Below are 22,187 nucleotides of genomic sequence, written 5' to 3' on the forward strand. Positions count from 1 at the left end.
TCTTCGCCTCTCCTCGCTTAATTCGATGATACTTAATGTACGTTGCACACGCAATAGTTCAACGACGGAGATACGATGATATTGCGAGATTTCGGTCGCGAAATTTTATACTTTCCGTAAGAGACGAAAGAGAAGAAAAAATTTCGAGTAACTCCCGTTTGAAAAAACTACAAAAAGGTGTTTTTAAATATTTGAAATTGAATTTCATAATTATCCTTGTCCTACGATTATACGCGAGCATTGTGCATAGTAATGCAAACAACGCGTGAATGATCAATGACGTAAAATATGAACGATTTCTAACCCGTCAGCTCGAAAGTTTTAAATTACGCCTCCGAAGAAATAGTACCTAACACTGCAATACGTTTGTACGCGGCAAGGGTGAATTTTTCGTACCACGAAAGAGTTGCAAATATTTCCAAAAGCAATCGCGACACGGCTCTGGATAGATTCGCAATTGTTGGACAAATTTTTTTAAACACATGGTAAAGTGCTTTTAAGCGAAACTTATTTTAATTTTCTTTTTAGTATTCGTAAGAACCGATCTTAGAAAATGCTATCTCTGAACAGCGGTCTGAGACCCTGTTTCTTTTTCTTTTTAGTGCTAACCTACGAGAAGCTAATAAAATGGAGATTAATGAATTAATTGTACTTAAATTCACTAGAAGGAGATAGGATTTATTAAGTAACGTTTTGGTATACAAAATATCGATGATATTACTTGTCTAAATAAGCCAGTTATATAATTTTATGAAATATCATCGCATCGTCGACGACAAAGACGGAAGACTAATGAATGATTTGTAATTTTGCACGTTCACAGGACGCTGTGATAAACGAGTTGAAAAACAAAACGAGACTGGTTCAAGAAAAGAAGCTGCTGCAACAGGATGAGGTATACAATGGTGCTCTGGAGGACATTCTTCTTGGGCTGAGGTCAGAACCGTATCGTCGAGCGGATGCGGTTAGGCGCAGTCAGCGCAGGCGCATTGATAATCATCGACTCTCTCGCACTGCCGAGGAACTAGAGCTCTAAGCAGCATTTCCTTCGAATTTTATCTTGAAAAAATTACGATATCTTTCTGAAGGGGAATCTTCGATTACACTTCTCGCGATAATCTGTTAATAACCGTGTCGCGTAACGCTTTCATGCCTGGACAATTTTGTGTTCAACGGAATACCGAACAAACGACAGGTTGTACATTCTCTAGATAACCTCAATTTAATCGATCTTGTTCGTTGGTGAAACTCGACATAGCTTTTATCCTCGTGTCGTAATCATTTGAGCCAGTAAACCGTTAAAATTTTTTAACTAGCTAATATGAAAGAGTTACTTGTACCGTACACGTATTCGAAGAGGTTTTACAAACGCTAAATGTAATGTCGGTAAAGACACGTCGAAATGGAAAAGAATCTTTCGAATTTGATATGATGGAACCGTTACGCACATAAGTCACTCATGCGGTGCTATAAATTCGTCGAGAGCTAAAGAATTTTGAATTCAAAATATGAAACTGTCTCAGTGACACTTTTGGTGATAATGGTAACAATGCGTTAACGTTCTATACATTGTTTAATGTATTTTCTCTTTGTTGTACAAAGCGTTAGTGGAAATCAAACTTAGGAACGCACATTTAAAAAAAAAAAAAATTGTTTGGATTATTTTTGCATCATTCTTCATGATTGATAGTCTTTAAGCAATTAGACTCGGAAATTGTTTCCATTTAATTATTGTTGATTGTTATACGCGCTTGAGATATTTATAATTTTTTAATTTAATTGATATAAGTTGATAATTTGTTTGAGAGAGCTTGTGAGAAAAAGAGGGGTAAAAAAAATTCATAGTTTCAAAGTTTATAAACAATAATGAAGATAATTTTGAAGAGAAATTCAAATGTTAATTATAATGTTTACCAAACAACTTCTGACGAGTTACAGGTACTAACTGAATCGTAACATTCCATGGATATAAGGAACCAAAACACCTCATGCATTTTTCCAAACAATAAAATAACTATTTTGCGCAGAAAGTTACAAAACTGCATGTATTTACATGAAAAGTATGAAAGTTCCAGAATGCAAATTTTGCAGCATATTTTTCTCTAAGTCTGAAAAGTCAATTCTTTGTGAATCTTGAATCTCCATTTATAAAATGTATAATTAAGTAGCAAACGAACACAGAAACAGGTTAGGTTTGACGAGACATTTTTGAAAGAATCTCTTATTTTGTAACATGTAACACATAGAGTTAGCACAACTTGGTACATTCCGTCAGGACCTCAAGATACGCTCAATATAATGATAAATGCACACTAGAGTTTAGCACAGTCGTTTCTACTATAACGCATATAACACAATATTTCAACTGCATTTTATACAAAAGGAGTAGACTAGAACAAAGTAAAATAGAAATATAAGAATTGAATGTGTCGATTATTCAGGACGGCCAAGATATTCAAATAGTTTCAATGAGTATAAAGATTAATTCAAAAATCCAGTTTAGATATATGTAAATACATATGAAAAAAATTTGGTGAAAAAGGATTGTTAGGTATTGAACCTTTTTTAGTATAAAAATGATTGAAGTGAAGATATATTCAAAGAAAAATGCACAATAACAACATATGATAGATATTTGAGTCAGTGGAATCATTGTCCTTTGGTGTCCTGAATTCTTGGTTACACATGGATCGCATAATGAAACCATGCGTTATAGTTGGGTCGACTGGAATATCAGTCTTTCGCATTGTCTATTGCCGTGTAACACAAAAAATATATATCACAAAATGACTAATTGTGCAATTTATCTTTCAAAATGATTTTGAAGGGTATTGCAAAACAAAGGTTTGGTAAGATTACGCATAAATTTTTTATATGCCTTTTTCTGGGTGGTTACATATCCCAAATTTTTTGGAAAATAATAAAATTATATTTTCACTTTTGTACGTTTTTGATATTATATGGGGTGAGGCAACCAATGTTATTGCTCAACAAATCTCTGCTTCTTTTGATAATATAAAAAAATGTTTAAAAAATTGTTTCGTTTGAGCAGACAAATTTATCATTGGCAAATTATTTTTTTCAAGTGTATGCTATCTAAACTTGGAAATCATTGATATTATTTGTAATAGTACTACATATTTTTTATATACACTACTATAACTAACATCAAGATAAATTTCATGACTTATAACAGCATGATTTACAAATATCCCTAACATTTTTAACAAACACTTTAGAAACAATTTCTTTCTTAGATGTTTTTTACATTGTCGAAAGAAATAGAAACATTTTTGTGCGATAACATTACATGGCTTACTCTGTATTAATATACGATAACCTAAGGATGTAAATATTATTGTAATATATAAAATGCGCTAGTAGATATAAAACAAAAATATGTAATTACTACTAACTGTAGATGAATTGCCAATGTGATGTTTAGATAAGTATAACATCTATGTGTTATAAATATTACGTAAATAATAATATTGTTCGTAGCTGAACTGCGAAAAAACGATTTCAATCAATTGCAACAAAAAAAAAAAACGTATCTTATGTATTTTTTTGCAAAAGTGTAAATATTGTGCATTTTATTAAGTAAGTTATGCGAAATAGGCATGTGCTTTACTTTGTATAAAATTTATTACAAATAAAAGTGATACCAATGTACCATACAGATACGCATATATATATATATATATATAAACATTGATTCATTTTTTTCGTATTTGCGTGCCATTTTATTTAGTTAATGCTTTGCACATTAATTTCCTAACGAATATTACATTTCCAGTAAAACAACTTACATAAGTATAAAGGGAAAATTATTGATTAAAACAACCATTTTCTAAAGTTTTATTTATTGTTTATGCGAATAGATTACATTATTACATTATTTCATGTAAAATATGTTTATATACAAATATACAATATACAAAAGGCACAATATATCTACATTCTTTAGATCATGTATAGCAAAATGCAAATAAAATATAATTCAGATATAGAAGTGATTATCACTAACAGACAGAATAAGTGCTATTATTTTGTACATGTAAAATGAAAGTGATAAAACTTTGAAAGACCACAAAAATTGTGCACTGTATAAAAAGAATCTGAAAATTGTGTTTGAATAATTCGCATCACTGTGTGCAGTTTAAAACACTGCTGTATCTATTTTATTTAATTTTTACAGTATTATATGAACTTATATAAAGATATTTCGTTTTACATGCGTTTGTTAATAAATAATGATTTAACAATAAAAATAGTAAACATATTGTTCGTTGCTATTATCGTATTAAGATTCATATTTATATAGTGTATAAATATTTTACTTAACACGGTTAATGACTTGTTGGCAGGTTGCTAAATGTGGGGTAGCATTAAGATAGTTAATTGAATAAAGGAAATTTATAGGACAATCTAACAAATTAAGATTATAAGATAGTAAAATAATGGGTGTACTACTAGGAAGAGACAAAGGAATGCAATGTAAGTGCAATTTAATAGAGTAAGCGAAGCAAAGTATAATAAAAAATATAAATACATTAATACAACTGTATGGTTAGAGTATTTAATTTAACAGACAAGAGGAGATAAATATTGATTAAAAGAGAATAGAAAGTGAACGCAGTAAATTGAAAATGGACATATTGAAACAGTTTATAGAAGGTACTGTGGATGAAATATAGACTTGCTAAGAATAATAGAGATAAATCAGAAGATGATAAGAGAGAAACTAACATTAGAGGTTATTTTATTTAATTTGTTTGATAACTTTCAGGATAAATGTTGTAGAAGAGTAAGCAAAAAGGAAAGAATGGTAAATTGATAATATATAGAATATATATTATTTAATAATATATATAATATATATTGTCTAATAATAGACAAAACGTAAATTGTAAACAAAGTTCATTTCAGAGCTACAAAGCCAAAATTAATAAATCTATCATTTTAAACAACAATAATAATTAAATATTTAAGCAATATAATTTCACAAATGTACAGTAACTACTCACAATGCTACCCCTTAGCTTTTGTTCGTTGTAATTACAATTTGTCTTTTTAACTTAAACATTTTCGCGATTGTAATATAAGAAAGTGAATCAACTGGTTAGAAGTATCTGTCTCGCATGATTTGAGAATGTAGGTATGGATATAAAAGTACCTAATGTAAGTATAATACAAATCATAATAAAATCGTTTTAAACGCATATATATATATATTTATATATAAAACACTGATGTATCATCATCAACGATATCATAATCATAGAATATATAAATTCCATTTTTTTTTTCATGTAGACTGAAATGTATAAAATTGATTAGATTGAACAGATTAAAATAATTTCAGCGCTTCTAAAAATATAAAAATCATTTTCTCTTTACTTTTCGCGACGATCTATCACAAAGTTACTATGCTTTCACAGTCTGCATTACAATAAAACTTTCGAACGTGTTTGCGCGTTACGACTTGCGGCGTTTTATTTTTTGCTTTTTTAATTATCCCACAACAGCATGACAGAAAACTTGCATGATACATAGTGTGATGTAATTGGTGTAGAAAACAATTTAATAACAGGTTCCTTTTTGTCCCAAATAATCTTCTTATAAAACATGTATGTTATGATTTTTTTTAAATTAATTCAAAAAATATGTGACACATTTAAATCTTTACAAAATAAATTGTATGTATGGAGAAACATCTAACGAGAAGAGAACCAGAAATGCACTTTCTAGATGATTCATGCATCAAATTGTAAGTCTAAACAAGTTGTTTGAGAACACACACCCCTTTTAGACATAGACAGCCATTTGTTTATGAGATAAATTGAATTAAAGAAATTTACTAATGATAAACAGAAATGTTCTACCTGTCAGAGTTCAAGCTAGGAATCTTCTAATTTACAGTACCATTTGCTTGAATATCCTGTGATGTCCTTATAGCATAAGTACACTGAGCTACTCTAGTATACACTGACTATTGTAGTAATAAGAATTATAAGTAAATTTTGCCATGTTTTGTTTAAAACTCTATTGCATGTAAACATTTTTCAATTGTTTATTAAATTCGTCATAAATATATAATAAATAGATATAAGAAGTCTCTGTTTTTTGTATTATCTATGGTGTGGGATTCAAGTGAACCATACTAGTACTGTGTAACTACTCCGCAGTACCACCTTAAATATTTGCAATTTACCTCAAAAACCACAGACCATTTACGCCTAAAACTATTTACAATTTAAGATATGACTCATTAAAAAAGTTCTTTTTCAATGTGATTCTCCTCTCATAAATATAAAAATTTTGTATGACATTTTACATACACATTCTATCTACATGGACTCCCAGGTTGCTGGACTATCAAGAGTATATTTTCCTTTAAAATATTTCTATAAAAATTTCAGATGTTACTCTCAATAAGTATTGATAGTAGAGGCCTTGAAAACCGGATAACTAGGTATTCGGTTATTAACCGATTAGTACCCGGGTACACGGATACTACGATTGCTGTGAACCGAATACACGCACATTATCGCTAATCGGATAATGATAATTACCCGGTTAAAACAAATTTTTATACAATGAAACTAACAATGTTGTATGTACTCTAATGTAAAATCATCAAGGAATGTTAACAAATAACACCGCTGTTGACAATTTTAATCAAATATATGGATTGTCAATGACAAGTTAACATAGTTATTGAAACATAAGTTATGTCATAAAATTTAAATGAATTATTTTGAAAGATATTAGTATATTCAATTTTTTATTCTAAAGTGACAATCAGTAATATTACTTGTTAATATATTTCTGTAATTTTATATTATTCTGTTCTTAGTTTCATTGAATAAAGAATTGTTTTAGTTAGATATTCGGGTAAAACTAGTTAAATCAACAGTATAATCCATAGATAATTTCTGTATATTCAGGACGTATAAATTGTATAAAATTTTGTATCGTTTACTTTTCAAGCAAATACTCCATTGGAGACATTAATAATGTACCTACATTATAAAAATGTGGTATAATTTAAATACATTCTAAGAATATCAATTAAAGTGAACCTGATTAACTTTATAGGAATGTAAAAATATCAGTTAAGAAAATACACCAATTGTCAAAGTTTCTCATTGTCTTTGCATAATATAAACCATGCAAAAATTTCAACTTCCTAACACTTTGCATTATTACGTTACATCTAAAACTTCTTATATACAAACACAACAAAATATTGATTTTCATTCACTTCAGAATTACGACTGATTTAGAATAAAATTAGTTTAAATATGTTGAATTTTCAATTTCTTTAATACAAAGAAAAGAGAAAACAAAGATTTTATGTAATAAATGATTGAAACAACAAATTGAAATAACTACATGCACAAGTATAATTACATTTTTTTAAATATTTATAACGTTACATTTGTAGAAATTCATTAGTTTTACTTAAAACTCTTTGGTTTTATCAAAAACATTATTACATAAAATCCTTGGTTATAGCAATGCCTGTAATTCCAATTCAAGATACTATTTCCTAATATAAGAACATTTTGTATTGTGTGATTTTCAGAACGAACCAAAACGTGTCACTTAATAGATTATCCTCATTACAATCTGATAGTTCTATTTTGATTATGGTAAATAATGCTGGCTGCCAAACATTTACAAAATATGAGAACAAAAATGTATATAAAAATATTTGCAACTATTTAATATAGACCATATTTTTATAACATAAGAGATTAAACATAATTCTGGCAAATTGCTGTTACATATAAATTGAAAAACCAACTTTGTTTGAATCTTTGTATACAAGAAATAATAATACTGATTAATGTAAATTTTCTTAACGAAATAATAATATTGAAATAAGGACCAGTTATCAAAATCAAAGTTTAGCAGAACAGCTATTACTTAATTATTTAATAAAAACTGAAATATTAGCTATGATATTTTGTCATAAATTTTTCTATATAATTTTTTTGTATGAAATACTGGATGTTTATACTATAAACAAAACACGCGTGTACGCAAAAGAACAATATTTTACTATTAGAATTATATTAATTTTAATTAAAACTGCTTACAAAATGTAATTTATTGTGAACTGAAAAGAACAGAACATCAATTTAAAGGTACAAAAACGACGAATCAAAAATATAATGAACATGAAAATACACAAAATCATGTTATTATAATGAAATATCGAAACCCTGTGTGCAATTCTGAACTCAAATTAAAGAAGAAAGCAGTAACTAAAAATTTACAATTTTTGCACACAGCAATTTGAACACAAACTGGTTAGTTTCATTTGGTTTATATGGCATGGATCTAGTATTTGGTTTCCTTGTTCCTTAATAATTCAATGTTAACAAAGATAATTAATCTTAAGTAAAAAATAAGTTACTCTTATATTTGCGAAGGCTGGTTATGTGACCAACATTTTCATTACACATTTTAATATAAAAAAGAAGCATTGGATTAAATATCTGTACAAAATAGAAAATCTTAGCTAAACTATTAGCAAACTGATCCTTTTTTATACAAATATGTAAAACCGTTATTATGGACAATGTATAGAATACAAGTTATTATGTACAATAGTGTCTAGTCTTCTTACAACCCTTTAATATTTATAAAAAAAAGGATGGAAATGTCTTATCAATATGTATATAATATATATATATACACATACATGTATATATAAATACACATACGCATGTGTGTGTATATATATATATGTACATAGTAAAAATTTTCAATGTATGTTTTCATTAGGCAGTTTTTACTTCTTTGTATAAAACTATTATGAAAACGTTTAATTTACCATTATAAACAGAAGTAATCACGTGATTTACATAGGTACACACACATTGGTATTGTCTTACCAGAACATTCTTTTCTAATTAATGTCCTAATACTTATTTCAACTACAATTTCACTTTACTATGTACCAAACACTAAATGTTGAATGCATACCTTCAGATCGGAAGTCGGTTCAATTGTTTATATACACTTATCATTATTGGAGCATCAGTGATTCCAAATTTCTATGCAAAATTGTATCTTTGACAGCATTAAATACAACTTTTATATTTTCTGTATCCACGGCAGTAGTAAAGTGATGAAAAAGTGGCTTTCTTGGGTCCCTTTTGACAGATATAAACATTTCCAATATAAAATTTTGCACATCCTTCATGGAATGTGAATCTCCTGTGAATTGTGGAAAGTACCAACGAACGTTTGTATCGGGTGATCTCACTTTTTTGTCTAACAAATCAGTTTTATTTAAAAACAAAATGATAGACACTCCACCAAATATCATATTGTTTACTATTGTGTCAAATATATTTCTCGATTCCTCCAATCGATTGGTTCTCCTGTAAATAAGGAATGTTATTTAATAATTTATCATTTTTTAATGTTAAAATATTGATATAACCGTGACACACCTATCTTCTAACAACACTTGATCAAATTCAGATGAGGACACAAGAAAAAGTATAGAAGTAACGCAATCAAAACACTGATACCATTTTTGTCTTTGAGATCTTTGTCCCCCAACATCGACAAACAAAAATGGAATATTATTAATTTGTATAACAAATTCTGAAATTCCTTTTGTAGCTTTCCTACAGTGTAAAATATCTTGATGCGTAGGTACATAATCCTGTAAAAATATTTGATAATACTTAAGAAATACTATATTATAATTATAAACACAATACGATACATTTTTTGAATTCGAAAAATATTTATGGGTAAATTGAAAATTACCATTCTAGCAATCCTGTCAAGATTATCCAAAAAATATTGAACCGAATCGCTCTGTAATGAAAAATATACATTTAAAGTATAAAACATAAAAACAGATTCAAAACATTTAATATTTATCGCTATATTTAAGTTGATGTTTCTTATGTTTATATGCATAGCAAACTAGTTAACACAGTTATTATAAGAGCAATAAAAAACATATTATAACTAGTAAAAAACACCAAAAATATCTTACTAATTGAAATTCTCTTCGTCTATCAAAAGCTTTTCTGATTGATGCATCTGTCCATAAGCTTTGCAAAGCTGGTACATAATGGAGAAACAATTTAGCATCTAATACCATAGTATTTTCAAATTTCAGTAATTGATAACCAATATCATAGTTTTTAGAATTTCCCCAAGGAATATTTAATTTATCACGAGCATCCACCAACACCTTCATTCCTTTAATTATGTTCTGATAAATTACATGTTGGTATTCTTTGATTAATTCAGGCTGAAAGGAAAAAGAATTCTATAAATGATCAAAATATATATGTATAAATCATGTGTAATTATTTACAAGTGTAATTTACTACTTATATTTGTTATTATATAAGAGACAAACATAAACAATCATTGAAAGAGAATGGTATATTTTTACCATAACCTTTTTATAGATAGTTTACAAACTATTTCTTGTATCACAACATGTATAATCAGTGATTAGAAGTATGAAAAGTCGTAAAACAAACAAACTGATAGGAAATGTCCCCACGTAATGGTCTACACCCAACTCTATACTCCAAATATTCTTTACATGTTACCTTACATATGCATTCCTTGTATTTCAAATGTTTCATTTATACGAACTAACTTTAACAAATCTGATATGCAAAATTAATAGATTTAAAAATAGAATTATGTGAAACTGAACATTATTGTATTTCTATATAAATGAGAATATGTAACAGGTAGCTGAATGGTGCTTGAAAGATTTTAAATGAAAAATTACAAAGATTATTCATCTGTACTTTAGACCTACTTTCTCATACATTCTTAAATCACATGTTTCAGTTAACCATCTTCCCATAGATAAGTATCTGCATCAACAATTACAATAACATTGACAGAACCTGCAAATCAAAATTGGAATTTTCTACAAGTGAATGATTCACGCATCGATGTAAAATCGTCAGACAGAATGACGAGGGCGTTCAGCAAGGTACGTTGAAAGATGATTAAGTCGAAAATAGGGCTACCTCGTCCAGAAATTGAGAATGTCCTACCTCGAATTTAATTCCGTGAATAATTCGCATCTGTTTAAGGAATGTCGACTTTCCGCTCTCGCCCGCCCCGAGGAGCAGCAGCTTGACCTGTCGTCGAAGAGCTTGACGATCCTTCTCCAGCATCCGATCGATCTCCTGACTTTTGTAACGCTGCTCGATCTCCTCGGGGCTGAACTTGAACCGCAGGCAACAAGTACACGACCACGTTAAGGACCCCGCCATCTTGCTACCCTGCTACCCTCCTCTTCCTTCCTTCCTTCCTTCCGTCTTTCCGTGTCAGGCCGTCCTTCCGAAGGAATATATCCTTGATTGCTAAACACTGTGCACGCATACACACACACTCGCGCACTCGTACACGAGTCTGTATTCACGAGTACGTATCGTAACGTAATGTACGTAACAAAGGGACCACCCCTTCCGTAAACAACCTGTTCGTGATTGCACAGGATCGGCGCACGTCGCGATTCAGAACCGCATTTCTCACCTAGGCGTAGCCGGGGAACGCGACCGCTGAACCAACGTTAACACACGTCGTCGCTTCGACTTGGTACGAGACTCCACACCTACCGTTAATCGCGAGACTCACGCCGTTGGCTGCCCACGATCCTCTCTGGTTCCTCGCGAATTGGACATGATTAAATAATCGTTCTAATTATCGAGGAAGAGGACTAACTCGCGCATCGTTCTCATCGGGCTTTATCTTCAAGTATGAGACGACCTCGTCGTGTTTGATGCAGAAAACTTCTTCCTTGACTAACAGTTGTATCAACATGTACACACACACATACACACGCGTGCACACCTGTACTTTTCTGTGCCGAAGAGACAATATGCAAGAGTTCACCTATGTCAAACTACATGATAATAATGCGGGGGAAGAAATATGCGAAACGGCAAACGGGAAAACGTACTCCCCACCACGGCGACATATTTGTTGTGAGATACTACCGCACACATACGCGGGCACGAACACGCAACGGTCTCTGACACCGACCGAAAGCGCACCTCTTGGTTCGGCCGCGTGATCGGTTTTGCGCGCTGTCATTCGTCGGAAGACCTTTCTTTTTTTCTTTATCCTTGTCGATACTGCAACGCACGCGACGACGAACCCTCTTGAACATCGTGCGTCAACGATCATACAGTTTTGGTTATGTAGGGGGGGAGAAAACGTTTCATTTTTCCCTTACTCGCTCTCGTCACTCAGTGCACCGCTTTACTTCCGATTTCTGTTACCGATAAACAGTTTTTCAATTATGCGCTAAGAATCGACGGCAAGTCGACGGATTGTTGAATACGATAAATATTGATACTAGCCAATCCCAACTATTTGTTTTTGAGAACGCCACGAGTTATTCTGTAGAAGTTCTTCAACTTGCTTCATTGCACAGATGACGCTGCCGTAGATTGTCGAAGTTGTCAAATAGAGGAGGTTAAAAGTGTATTTACACTCTCAAAGAATTTTAACATAAAAAAATCATGTCGTTAGCAGACGAACTTTTAGCAGATCTCGAAGAAAACGATGATTCCGATCATGATATGGAAGAACCGGAGCCGGATTTTATTCCGGCCTCAGTTTCCAAACCCATCGAAGAAGGTTAATTATTTTTTATATTTTCTTTTGATAATGAATCGTTTTAAGTATAAACGGTACTGTTGAATTCTGTCCCAATAATATTTTATCCTAATTTGCAGAAATAAAAGTAGCTTCTGTAAGGGAATTAGCGAAACTGCGCGATTCAGAACTGTTACAAAAGGTGATGCGTCTAATAGAAAAGTATAGTAAAGTTCCTAGGAAGTCGGTAGATATTATTGGACCTGTTGAGTCCGATCCAGAATATCAGCTTATTGTTGAAGCTAATAATATGGCTGTAGATATTGATGATGAAATAGGTATATAATTGATGTTTTGAATTTTAAATGCTCAAATAATATTTTTGTAATCGTGCATAACATAAATTATACTTTTTAGCTACAATACACCGATTTACTAGAGATAAATATTCTAAAAGGTTTCCAGAATTAGAGTCTTTGGTTGTTGGTCCGTTAGAATATGTAATGACTGTTAGGGAACTAGGAAATGACTTAGATAGAGCAAAGAATAATGAAACGTTACAACAGTTTCTTACTCAGGCAACAATCATGGTAGTTTCAGTTACTGCATCAACAACACAAGGGTAATGTATTATATAACAAATTTTAAATTTATAAATCGTATAATTAAATTATTTTCAAAAATGCTATTTACAGACAGTTATTAACAGAGGATGAGAAGGAAGCTATTTGCGAAGCTTGTGATATGGCAGTAGAATTAAATAATTGTAAACTAAAAATATTTGAATATGTTGAGAGTAGAATGGCATTCATTGCACCAAATCTTTCTGTGATAGTGGGTGCATCAACAGCAGCAAAAATCATGGGTACTATTCATAAATATATTCCCTCAAAAATTTTAAAACTTCTTAGACTCGCTTTGTTATATATTACATATTGTATTCTTTTATACTAGGTGTTGCAGGAGGTTTGACAAAACTTTCGAAAATGCCAGCTTGTAATGTTCTAGTTTTAGGATCTCAAAAAGCTACATTATCTGGATTTTCACAAGTAGCAACTCTACCTCATACTGGTTTCATATATTACTCCGATATTGTACAAGATACTCCACCTGTAAATTGATCCAGAATAATATTATATGTAAATTTGACATGTCTTTTAAATGCAATATTGTTGCATTACTGTTTTTTATTTGCCTTTTTAGGATTTACGAAGGAAGGCAGCAAGACTTGTAGGCGCTAAAAGTATGTTAGCTGCTCGTGTTGATGCTTGTCACGAAAGTACAGATGGTCACATTGGTCAAATGTTTCGCGAAGAAATTGAAAAGAAGCTAGATAAGCTACAAGAACCTCCACCTGTAAAATTTGTGAAACCTTTACCGAAACCTATTGATCCAGGTCGAAAGAAGCGAGGTGGCAAACGTGTTAGAAAAATGAAAGAACGTTACGCCATTACTGAATTCAGAAAACACGCGAATAGAATGAATTTCGCTGATGTAAGATTTACGACTTTTTATTTTGTAGTATTTGCTCTGTTAATTTATTTACCTATTTGTTTCCTTAGATTGAAAATGATGCCTATCAAGAAGATCTTGGTTATACACGTGGTACAATTGGTAATGCAGGAACGGGTCGTATTAGATTACCTCAAATTGATGAAAAAACAAAAGTACGGATATCGAAAACGCTTCAAAAAAATTTACAAAAGCAACAACAATGGGGTGGTAGTACAACAGTTAAGAAACAGGTTTCTGGTACAGCATCCAGTGTTGCATTTACTCCATTACAGGTAATCTAGTGTGAAAAATATATTCAGAATGTCTGATGTTAATCGATGCATGCAAATATCGTTGAACTTATTAGTAACATTAAAAAATATTTTAAATGAATGTTGTAAGCTTGCAATTAATAATTTCAACGAGATTTACATTAGTCGATTAAAATGAAGCAATTTGTATATCTGTTATTAAATTTCTGAATCAGGTAGAATTTTCAATATCGAATTAAATATATGTATTCATTTATAGGGCTTGGAAATTGTAAATCCGCAAGCGGCAGAAAAGAAAATAAATGAAGCTAACGCGAAATATTTCTCAAATACAGCTGGCTTTTTGAAAGTAAAAAAATTATAAAGGGATTGTAAATAATTCACACTATCGCGTATCAATTATTTAAATAAATTTAATTTTACATACTTTTTATTATACGTCAAGTACATGTTATTTACATATGTCAACTTTTATTATACGATTAATAACAACGTAAAACAATAATGTGAACAAAGCATAAAAAAACTGATTAAAATTTTTGAAAAATATAAATTTAATGTAATGACAAAGTTTTTTACTTGAAATCTGAAGGAAAGTATAATATTTTATTCTTTGTATTCGTTTAATTGTATCAATATTATAAATCGATAACAAATTTCCACATAGAAAGTTTCGGTTAGAAATGCTTTCAAGGATTGAGCATGCGCAGTGTCACAGCGTGCGCTGTTGTCAAACATTTAAATTCTTACGAATCGGTTGCGACGAGTTAGTAATTACTTCGAAACGTTTTCGGTTTAATAATGATTAGGTTATGATAATAATCACTTATCTGTAACAAGCATATATATAATAGTAGACGATATTGACCAATGATGAAAAGGGATATTGGCGTGTAACGAAAGTAGAGAAACAAGGATGGCTGTGCTTATGTGAGACCCGTGAAGCGAGCGAGAGGTGCTGCTGTAGAGGTAAAAGAGAGGACAAGGATGGAAAGAACAGCAAACCAGAACTGGGTGTCGTAAGGTAATCGTTGACTGCTTTGAGTGCTTGTCTGTGTTCTGACTTCGTTTCTCATCTCCTCTCGGAACGTTGCTCGCGTATGTTGTGTGAAGTTTCGTGTCGATTGTGTGTTCCGTTCAACATTACGCGGGAAGTGTAGTTACGTTTCGGATGTGACACGGAAATTATAAAACAAAATTGTTGTGACAAGGTGAAAATCTTAGTTTCTTCGTTGTGGAACCATCGGGCTAACCGGTGTCGAAGGAACAGGTCCTGATAATCGACCATGGCGTCTTTTAAGGACTTAATGAACGATTGGTCCGTGTTGTGTCAAAATTGTACTGACTGTTGGACATATTCGGGTAAGTTTTTATTCTTTCAAATACGTCTGTTAACTACGATAATCTGGGATAAGCAAAATTATAATTCGAAAATCCCTAAATCTATAAAGTATCGTTCAACAAAGGATATCAATTTGCTAAAATGAAAACATGCAAAGAATTTCTTTCCTTTCACGGTGAGTGACCCCTGAGCAAACAGGTGGTTTCATGATCATACGGTGTGTAACACGCAAGAAACGCGAATATTCTCGTATTATAATTATATGTATCGTACAACACAATATATACAGTTTGGCGTGCATGTGCTGAGCATGTTTATAAAATATAAAAAATGAGGAAGAGAAATAAAATATAAAGGAATGTATTTTCTAATGTAAGATTGCGATAACATTGCTCTGATAAATGCATACTAGCATTATCCGTAACGAATCATGATAATAAATCGTAAATAGTTCGTCTCAGAAGAGAGGTCTCGATAGAATCGTTAATTTCAACCGAATTTTTTCTCGTGTATCCGAAGCCAGGGCCGACACTAGATTTATTAACACCTTGACACAACATCCAATTTAGATTTTTGCGATACCGCTTACAATACATTTTACGAAGCAATAAAGTTGAAAGTAAACAGAGTTTGTCGAGTGACTGTAATATCATTCGTCCGTTATGCCGGTATATATCCTAGGTCAGACGAAGTTCGTACGTATTGGAGGAATAACCTCTTAGCAACACGACCCTGTCGCAGTCGCCTTAGTCACGTGGTTCTGTTTGAGTCTACTACATCGGGCTATGGAAGGTATCGTACGTTATTCGTATAACTTCTGCATTATATGAACAAAATCAAAGTTTTTAAGTTTAATACAACTTGCATCGAACAGAATACAATACAAGTAAGTCACAACAATACTGTTGTACAAATTACTCGTCAAGCTCAAGCACGATCTTTTTAAAAATTTAATTTTCTCGCATTCAATACCTCGTGTACCGGTCTCGTGCTATCGCGGTATTTAGCACATGCACGAAGACTCGGTCTCGTTACTGGCGCGAGATTAGAGCGCGTTTGTAGATCATCGGCGAAATCTTCGAGTAATTTAATCTTTAAACAACATTGTAATTGCAATGTGGTTATGCCAAATTGTTTATAAATACACATTGATTACTTTTATCGCATTCTACAAGTCAGACAAATTTTCTCGTCGATCTACTTTGCTGATGCGTATTAATTTCGCGCATGCGTTTATACATGTCACGCGTTGGCGCGGGACCGGTCTATAAATTGTTTTTAGAAATAAGAAAAGCTCATTAATAGGTTTATCACTCTCTACTTTATCAGTTTGTTTTAAAAGCTACATTTAGATAAGACGGTCGTGTTTTCTTTATCAGTATCTTTTAATTTTTTAATTTTGTTCTTTCTTAAGGCGCCACGATGTTTGCTACCATTCAAAGTCGACCATGTTTTGGAGTGAAAGCGAGTGGACAGATGTTCGAGTGTTTATACCAATACACGTTAGTTATAATAACAATTAATACAGAAATTTGGATAAACTGATAGTATGTCTCGAGTGCGTAAAAAAAATCGTATACTATTTTTCAAGTTGCAATATAGAAGTTCTATTTTTTCTTTTAAATTCCAGTTTTTAAGAATCTTAGCTAACCACTATTATTACAGCGTTGCTCTCAAACTTTGCTCTTTATTAAAAAATTTTACAACGGAATACAACTTGTAAAATACAACAAAACGGTATTTCACGTTATAACCTACCCATTCAATTTTGTAGCATGTGTGTTGATCGTAAATAGGGCTCTAATAATTTCTCAATTAAACATTGACACACAAAGCCAAGTAAATCGAAAATTACTATTTTCAAGTAAAGTGGGTCACGTTTAAAGATTTGTATTTCACACGGTAGCATTCTCCTTTCTAAGTTTCTGCATTCAGTAGATGAATTTAATTAGTGATCACCTTTCGAATTTTGTTGCTTCGAAGTATACATTTTTCTCGCCCAAAAGTGAGATCGATTAAACAATTATTTCCAATAAATAGAGTAAAATTTGTCGATACTCATTTTTAAATGTAATTTCTTCTTTTAATATCATTCTAACAGATAGTCAACGATTATCATATGTCGGTAATTATGTTTCTGCACAATAGCTAAGTTTGGTAGCAGTCATTTTTGAAGCGAGGGAAGATCTAACCTCTAAGTTTATCGTACGATTCAAGGTTGAAGGATAAAAAAAAAATTTGTAACTCAGAAAGATATGGACGACTTGATCATATTTTTCTACTAATGCGTTGATTATGTAGTTTAACAATTATAATATATTTATAATATATTTTTCTCGTATCGCTTTAAATCTACCACTTATCCGGGGCGCAGAAATTTTCTTTTCTATTTAGGGGGGGCGCCACCTAAACAGTTTGAAACCACTGATTGGTCCAACAAGTCCTGCACGACTGGAATGTGAACGAACGCAACAGAAATAAGAGATAAATTCTATTTTTCCTTCTTTGATATTACTGCGATTATTACTCTAATAATCTTGTACCTGTTTTATCGTATTACGAATAAAATGTTCGTCGAATTAGTAGGTGCATACGAGAAATAGCAATGTAGGTAATAATTTCTTATCATTTACTTTCGCCAAGTTCTTCGCGTAGATCTTTTTGCAATTAATAGACATGATTAATGCGGGAATGGATTGTTGAATAACGGAGAGAAATATATGTTTTCGTACGGTTTTCCAAAATATATAAATACAATCGTTTGGTGATTAAGTAGCGAAAACTACTAAATGCTAAGTAAAATAAATAAATAGAATTCGTAACTTGCGAAAAGTTTCAATTTTTTTCGCACGATAATAATCTTTCAAATCGTACCGCGGCCCAACAATAATCATTATTACTCCACAGAAGTAATGAAACTTGAACTACGTTCGACACACGTGGCACGTGTTCTTTTCTTTGCTTTTTTTTGTAAATAAATATCTAACATACGATGACGCAATGAACGCTTTATTAGTTATGCGAATACTTTCTCGCATCGGTAATTCGCAATTCTGCAACATTATACGAGAAAGCAATGGGATACCATTTCTCGCGGTAAGGAACATAGACGGTTTATGTTCGTTACAAATTTTCAATCGTCAAAATTTTCACTCGTTTCGCTAATAGAATTCTCTCCAAAAAAAAAAAAAAAACAAAAATTCGACTTAAAATTACAATCAATTTTTACTCGAACACCCTTCGATTTTCTTCGAGCATTTCAACAACATTGAAACGAACAATGTTTTGCAAGAATGAATTTTCCGTAAATTATAAAAAAAATGTTTAACATTTTCCCCTTCTGAAAATGTTCCGTAAGTTTCGTACATTAATATATACACATTGTATATTATATTGTCAGCATAGATTCATGTTGACTCATCCTTACTTGGTGATTACTTGAAATGAATAATTTTATAAAAAAGAAACAGTAGATTTTTGAACCAAAAGACGCTAATTTTATTGGTATTCAGGTATACAGAAGAATGTGAAACAAATAGAAACTTTATCGTAACATGATTCGATAATACGAACTATGGGTTAACTTTCGAGGTTAATTTCGAGTTTACGGGGTGACACGATGAGGATAATGGGGCTAGAACCGCGACAGGTAGTGGGGGGTGACGACTCAATGGCACGACGATCATCGTAGTTCAGTCATTCGTCAATTGCTCACCAACCTTGGTGTGTGTCGGACCGTGGTGTCGAGGAGCGCAGAGAAAAGAATCCTCGAGGGGTTGCAGACCACGATTCGTTGGTTCGCAACACTTCGTTCGTTGTTAATCCTACACAATCTTGATCAGTTTCCTGTTCACGTGGTCCAAAGTGATTTTCGTGCGATCGATCGACAATTTAACACTCGAATTACCATTAGTAAACGAATACCTATTTACACCAGATCGCGTAAATACGCGCCTTTGATATCAAGGAGGAGAGGCGAATTAATTTACGAATGTAGTTAACATCATTCGTTCGGAATAATTTTACCGACACGGTTCCTCGATAATCACGTATACTTATTTACACCAGATCGCGTAAATACACGCCTTTGTTATTAAGGAGGAGCGGCAAATTACGAATATAGCTATGAATATAGTTAACATGATTCGTTCGGAATAATTTTACCGACACGGTTCTTCGATAGCCACGTAATTGCAAAACGCTCGAAATACTCCGTTAGGAGAACGAAATCGATAAATACGATAAATAATTACCACCTCGAGCGAAGTGTAACGAACAATAGAAGCCAGTTCGTAGATCGTTAGGTAGAGGTTCGTGTTGTCGAAACGTCCCTCATCAGCCGTGTCGATTTTTTCGTTGGATGAACAGGAAAAATGTTGTTACCGTAGCTAATTATTCCGTTTTCGGAAGTTTGTTCTCATTTTCTATTCACAAAATCGCACAGCATTACGGTAATCGTATCCATCGAACATATTTCACTGATGAAAAACTCCGTGAAATCGTGTTCAGTTTCTAGCGCGTTTCAAATATTCGCAATTACAAAACTAACGTTTGTATTATATATCACCGGGGCGAAAACTTTACCCCGTGCAACAACGCGACTCTTGACTCTTTCTCGTTGATCGATTGCAATCGTTTGTGTACAGCGATATCGATTATAAAAATACAAAAGTATTATATATCGAAAATATTCATCGACTCTAAAAATACAAAAGTATATCGAAAACATTCCACGACTATAAAAATACAAAAGCATATCGAAAACACGTTAAATTTATATCGATTTCGTTTCGACAGTTAATATTGATATTTATCAAGAAAGAAACGATTCCCAATTAACGAATATTTTCGTCAAAAGAAACATTGGTCGGTTAATTAACTCTTTGGACTCGAGAGTGAATCCTCGGTCGCCACCTAATTCAGTGTACTATTTTCAATCCGGGAAAACTTCGCGGTTTGGAATTCAAATTCAAATTTAAATATTACGTTCTTGTAGAGTGTAAACGCACATGTGTAAAGTACATAAAAATGTGCCATTCCGGATGAATTTTACCATTTAAAGGATTTTTTCTCGCTTTGGTAGCGAAGAAGTCTCGAGTGCAAAGGGTTAATTGTTCGACCAGGAGCAAAGGTTGCGTCAAGACCTCTTCGAGGCGTTTATCGTGCAGAAGTCACGGTACGTAAAATTTAAACACACAAAATATAATTTCCACGGTGAACAGAATTTCACTCAGTTGAGTAGAGTTTCGTGTAATCGTATCCCGCGATCGATATCCTCTCGAGGCGGTTCAAAGGATGCATTTATCGTGCAGCGGTCGTGAAACGTTTCTAAGTTCAAGTTGCGCGGGAAAAATGAAAAAAAAAAAAAAAAAAAAAAAAAAAAAAAAACACAGAAAAATACAATCAAAGTCGGCCACGTAACAAACGGAATTTCGCGGGCTCGCGTTCGAACGACTTCGAGCGATCGAATTTTTCACAGTCGACGAAATGGCATCAATTTCCACGTATGCTAATAGAGTCCCCCCTGTACGCGGTACTTACGCGCGATCTCGATCTCTTTCAAAGGACTTTTAACGAGTAGACTCCTTTCCCCTTCGAGACGCGAGTTCTCTCGCAAGATGGATCGTTATTTCGCTATTGGTGGACGCGTTCGCGGTCGTCCGTGATTAATTTCTGTGTGCTCTCGGATCTTTGGATACGTAGGCCCGTAATTAGAAACTATGCTTCCGTAATGAACGCACCTGCGTTCACGGTGATATCTCAATGCTATTAATACTAAGGAAACCGTGGACGCGAACTACCGACCGACCAACTCGATGCTCTTATCGAGTTACGATAATGGTTTCTGCGTTAAATGAATTTCTTAGTCGAACGAATCGAAACAATATCGTCGACAGATGTTTGTCGTTACCGAGACAAATATTGTACAACGATGGAACGTAAAGGCGGTCTTTCGAGCGTAAAACGATCACTAGAATTCGGTAGGTGTGGCTACACTATGAGAGCACTCGTGAGCAAATTTTTATCTTCGATTGGTTTATACAGAATACGATCAGTGGATAATATTTCAGGAACTGATTCACTACCTAAGAAAAGGTTTTTTTGCGTAAATATGTTTCTTTTTATTTTGTTTACGAGTGTTACGTTGTTAGTAACAATAGTACCACGTGTTCTGTTTAATCGTTTCGTACGGTTTGTAGAGTATTTTGTGAATTAGTTTAGTTTGAGCTACGATAAGTGGATAATATTTCAGGAACTGATTCACTACCTAAAAAATATGTTTGCGTAAATGTGTTTCACTTTATTTTCTTTACGAGATACAACGAGTGTTAGATTGTTAGTAAAAATAGTCCCACGTGTTCTGTGTAATCGTTTCGTACGGTTTGTAGAGTATTCTCTGAATTGGTTTAGTTTGTCTCTTCGATAAGAGCGTGTCGGACCATTACTGTACTCGTGACTCG

General features: G+C 32.6%; 3 protein-coding genes across 5 annotated transcripts in view; 2 read left to right on the forward strand and 1 right to left on the reverse strand.

Annotated features, from left to right (window-relative positions):
• The window catches only part of Frl (formin-like protein), a 71,873-nt gene extending 68,229 nt beyond the window's left edge, over positions 1-3,644 (forward strand). The window contains exon 17 of one of the 3 annotated variants that reach the window (XM_076305259.1): positions 824-960. Coding sequence is in view for 2 of the 3 variants with exons in the window: in XM_076305257.1 (XP_076161372.1) it covers positions 824-1,036 (213 nt within the window). In the remaining variant the exon portion in view is untranslated. Of the gene's footprint in view, positions 1-823 lie in introns of all 3 variants that reach the window. The other 2 variants (XM_076305257.1, XM_076305258.1) reach the window with 2 other exon arrangements.
• Positions 3,645-7,485: 3,841 nt separating this feature from the next.
• Cta (Guanine nucleotide-binding protein subunit alpha cta) lies at positions 7,486-12,403 on the reverse strand. Its single transcript, XM_076304378.1, has 5 exons — positions 11,067-12,403; positions 10,034-10,294; positions 9,799-9,849; positions 9,474-9,691; positions 7,486-9,401 (listed from the first exon to the last, which is right to left on the reverse strand). The coding sequence occupies exons 1-5, from the start codon at positions 11,286-11,288 to the stop codon at positions 9,044-9,046; spliced, it is 1,110 nt and encodes a 369-aa protein (XP_076160493.1). The 5' UTR covers positions 11,289-12,403; the 3' UTR covers positions 7,486-9,043.
• Prp31 (pre-mRNA processing factor 31) lies at positions 12,038-14,815 on the forward strand. Its single transcript, XM_076304377.1, has 8 exons — positions 12,038-12,660; positions 12,759-12,956; positions 13,036-13,240; positions 13,314-13,483; positions 13,573-13,730; positions 13,822-14,112; positions 14,181-14,405; positions 14,644-14,815. The coding sequence occupies exons 1-8, from the start codon at positions 12,543-12,545 to the stop codon at positions 14,746-14,748; spliced, it is 1,470 nt and encodes a 489-aa protein (XP_076160492.1). The 5' UTR covers positions 12,038-12,542; the 3' UTR covers positions 14,749-14,815.
• The last annotated feature ends 7,372 nt before the right edge of the window (positions 14,816-22,187 follow it).

This window comes from Ptiloglossa arizonensis, chromosome 2, assembly GCF_051014685.1.
Source record: "Ptiloglossa arizonensis isolate GNS036 chromosome 2, iyPtiAriz1_principal, whole genome shotgun sequence".
NCBI classification, from domain to species: Eukaryota; Metazoa; Arthropoda; class Insecta; order Hymenoptera; family Colletidae; genus Ptiloglossa; species Ptiloglossa arizonensis.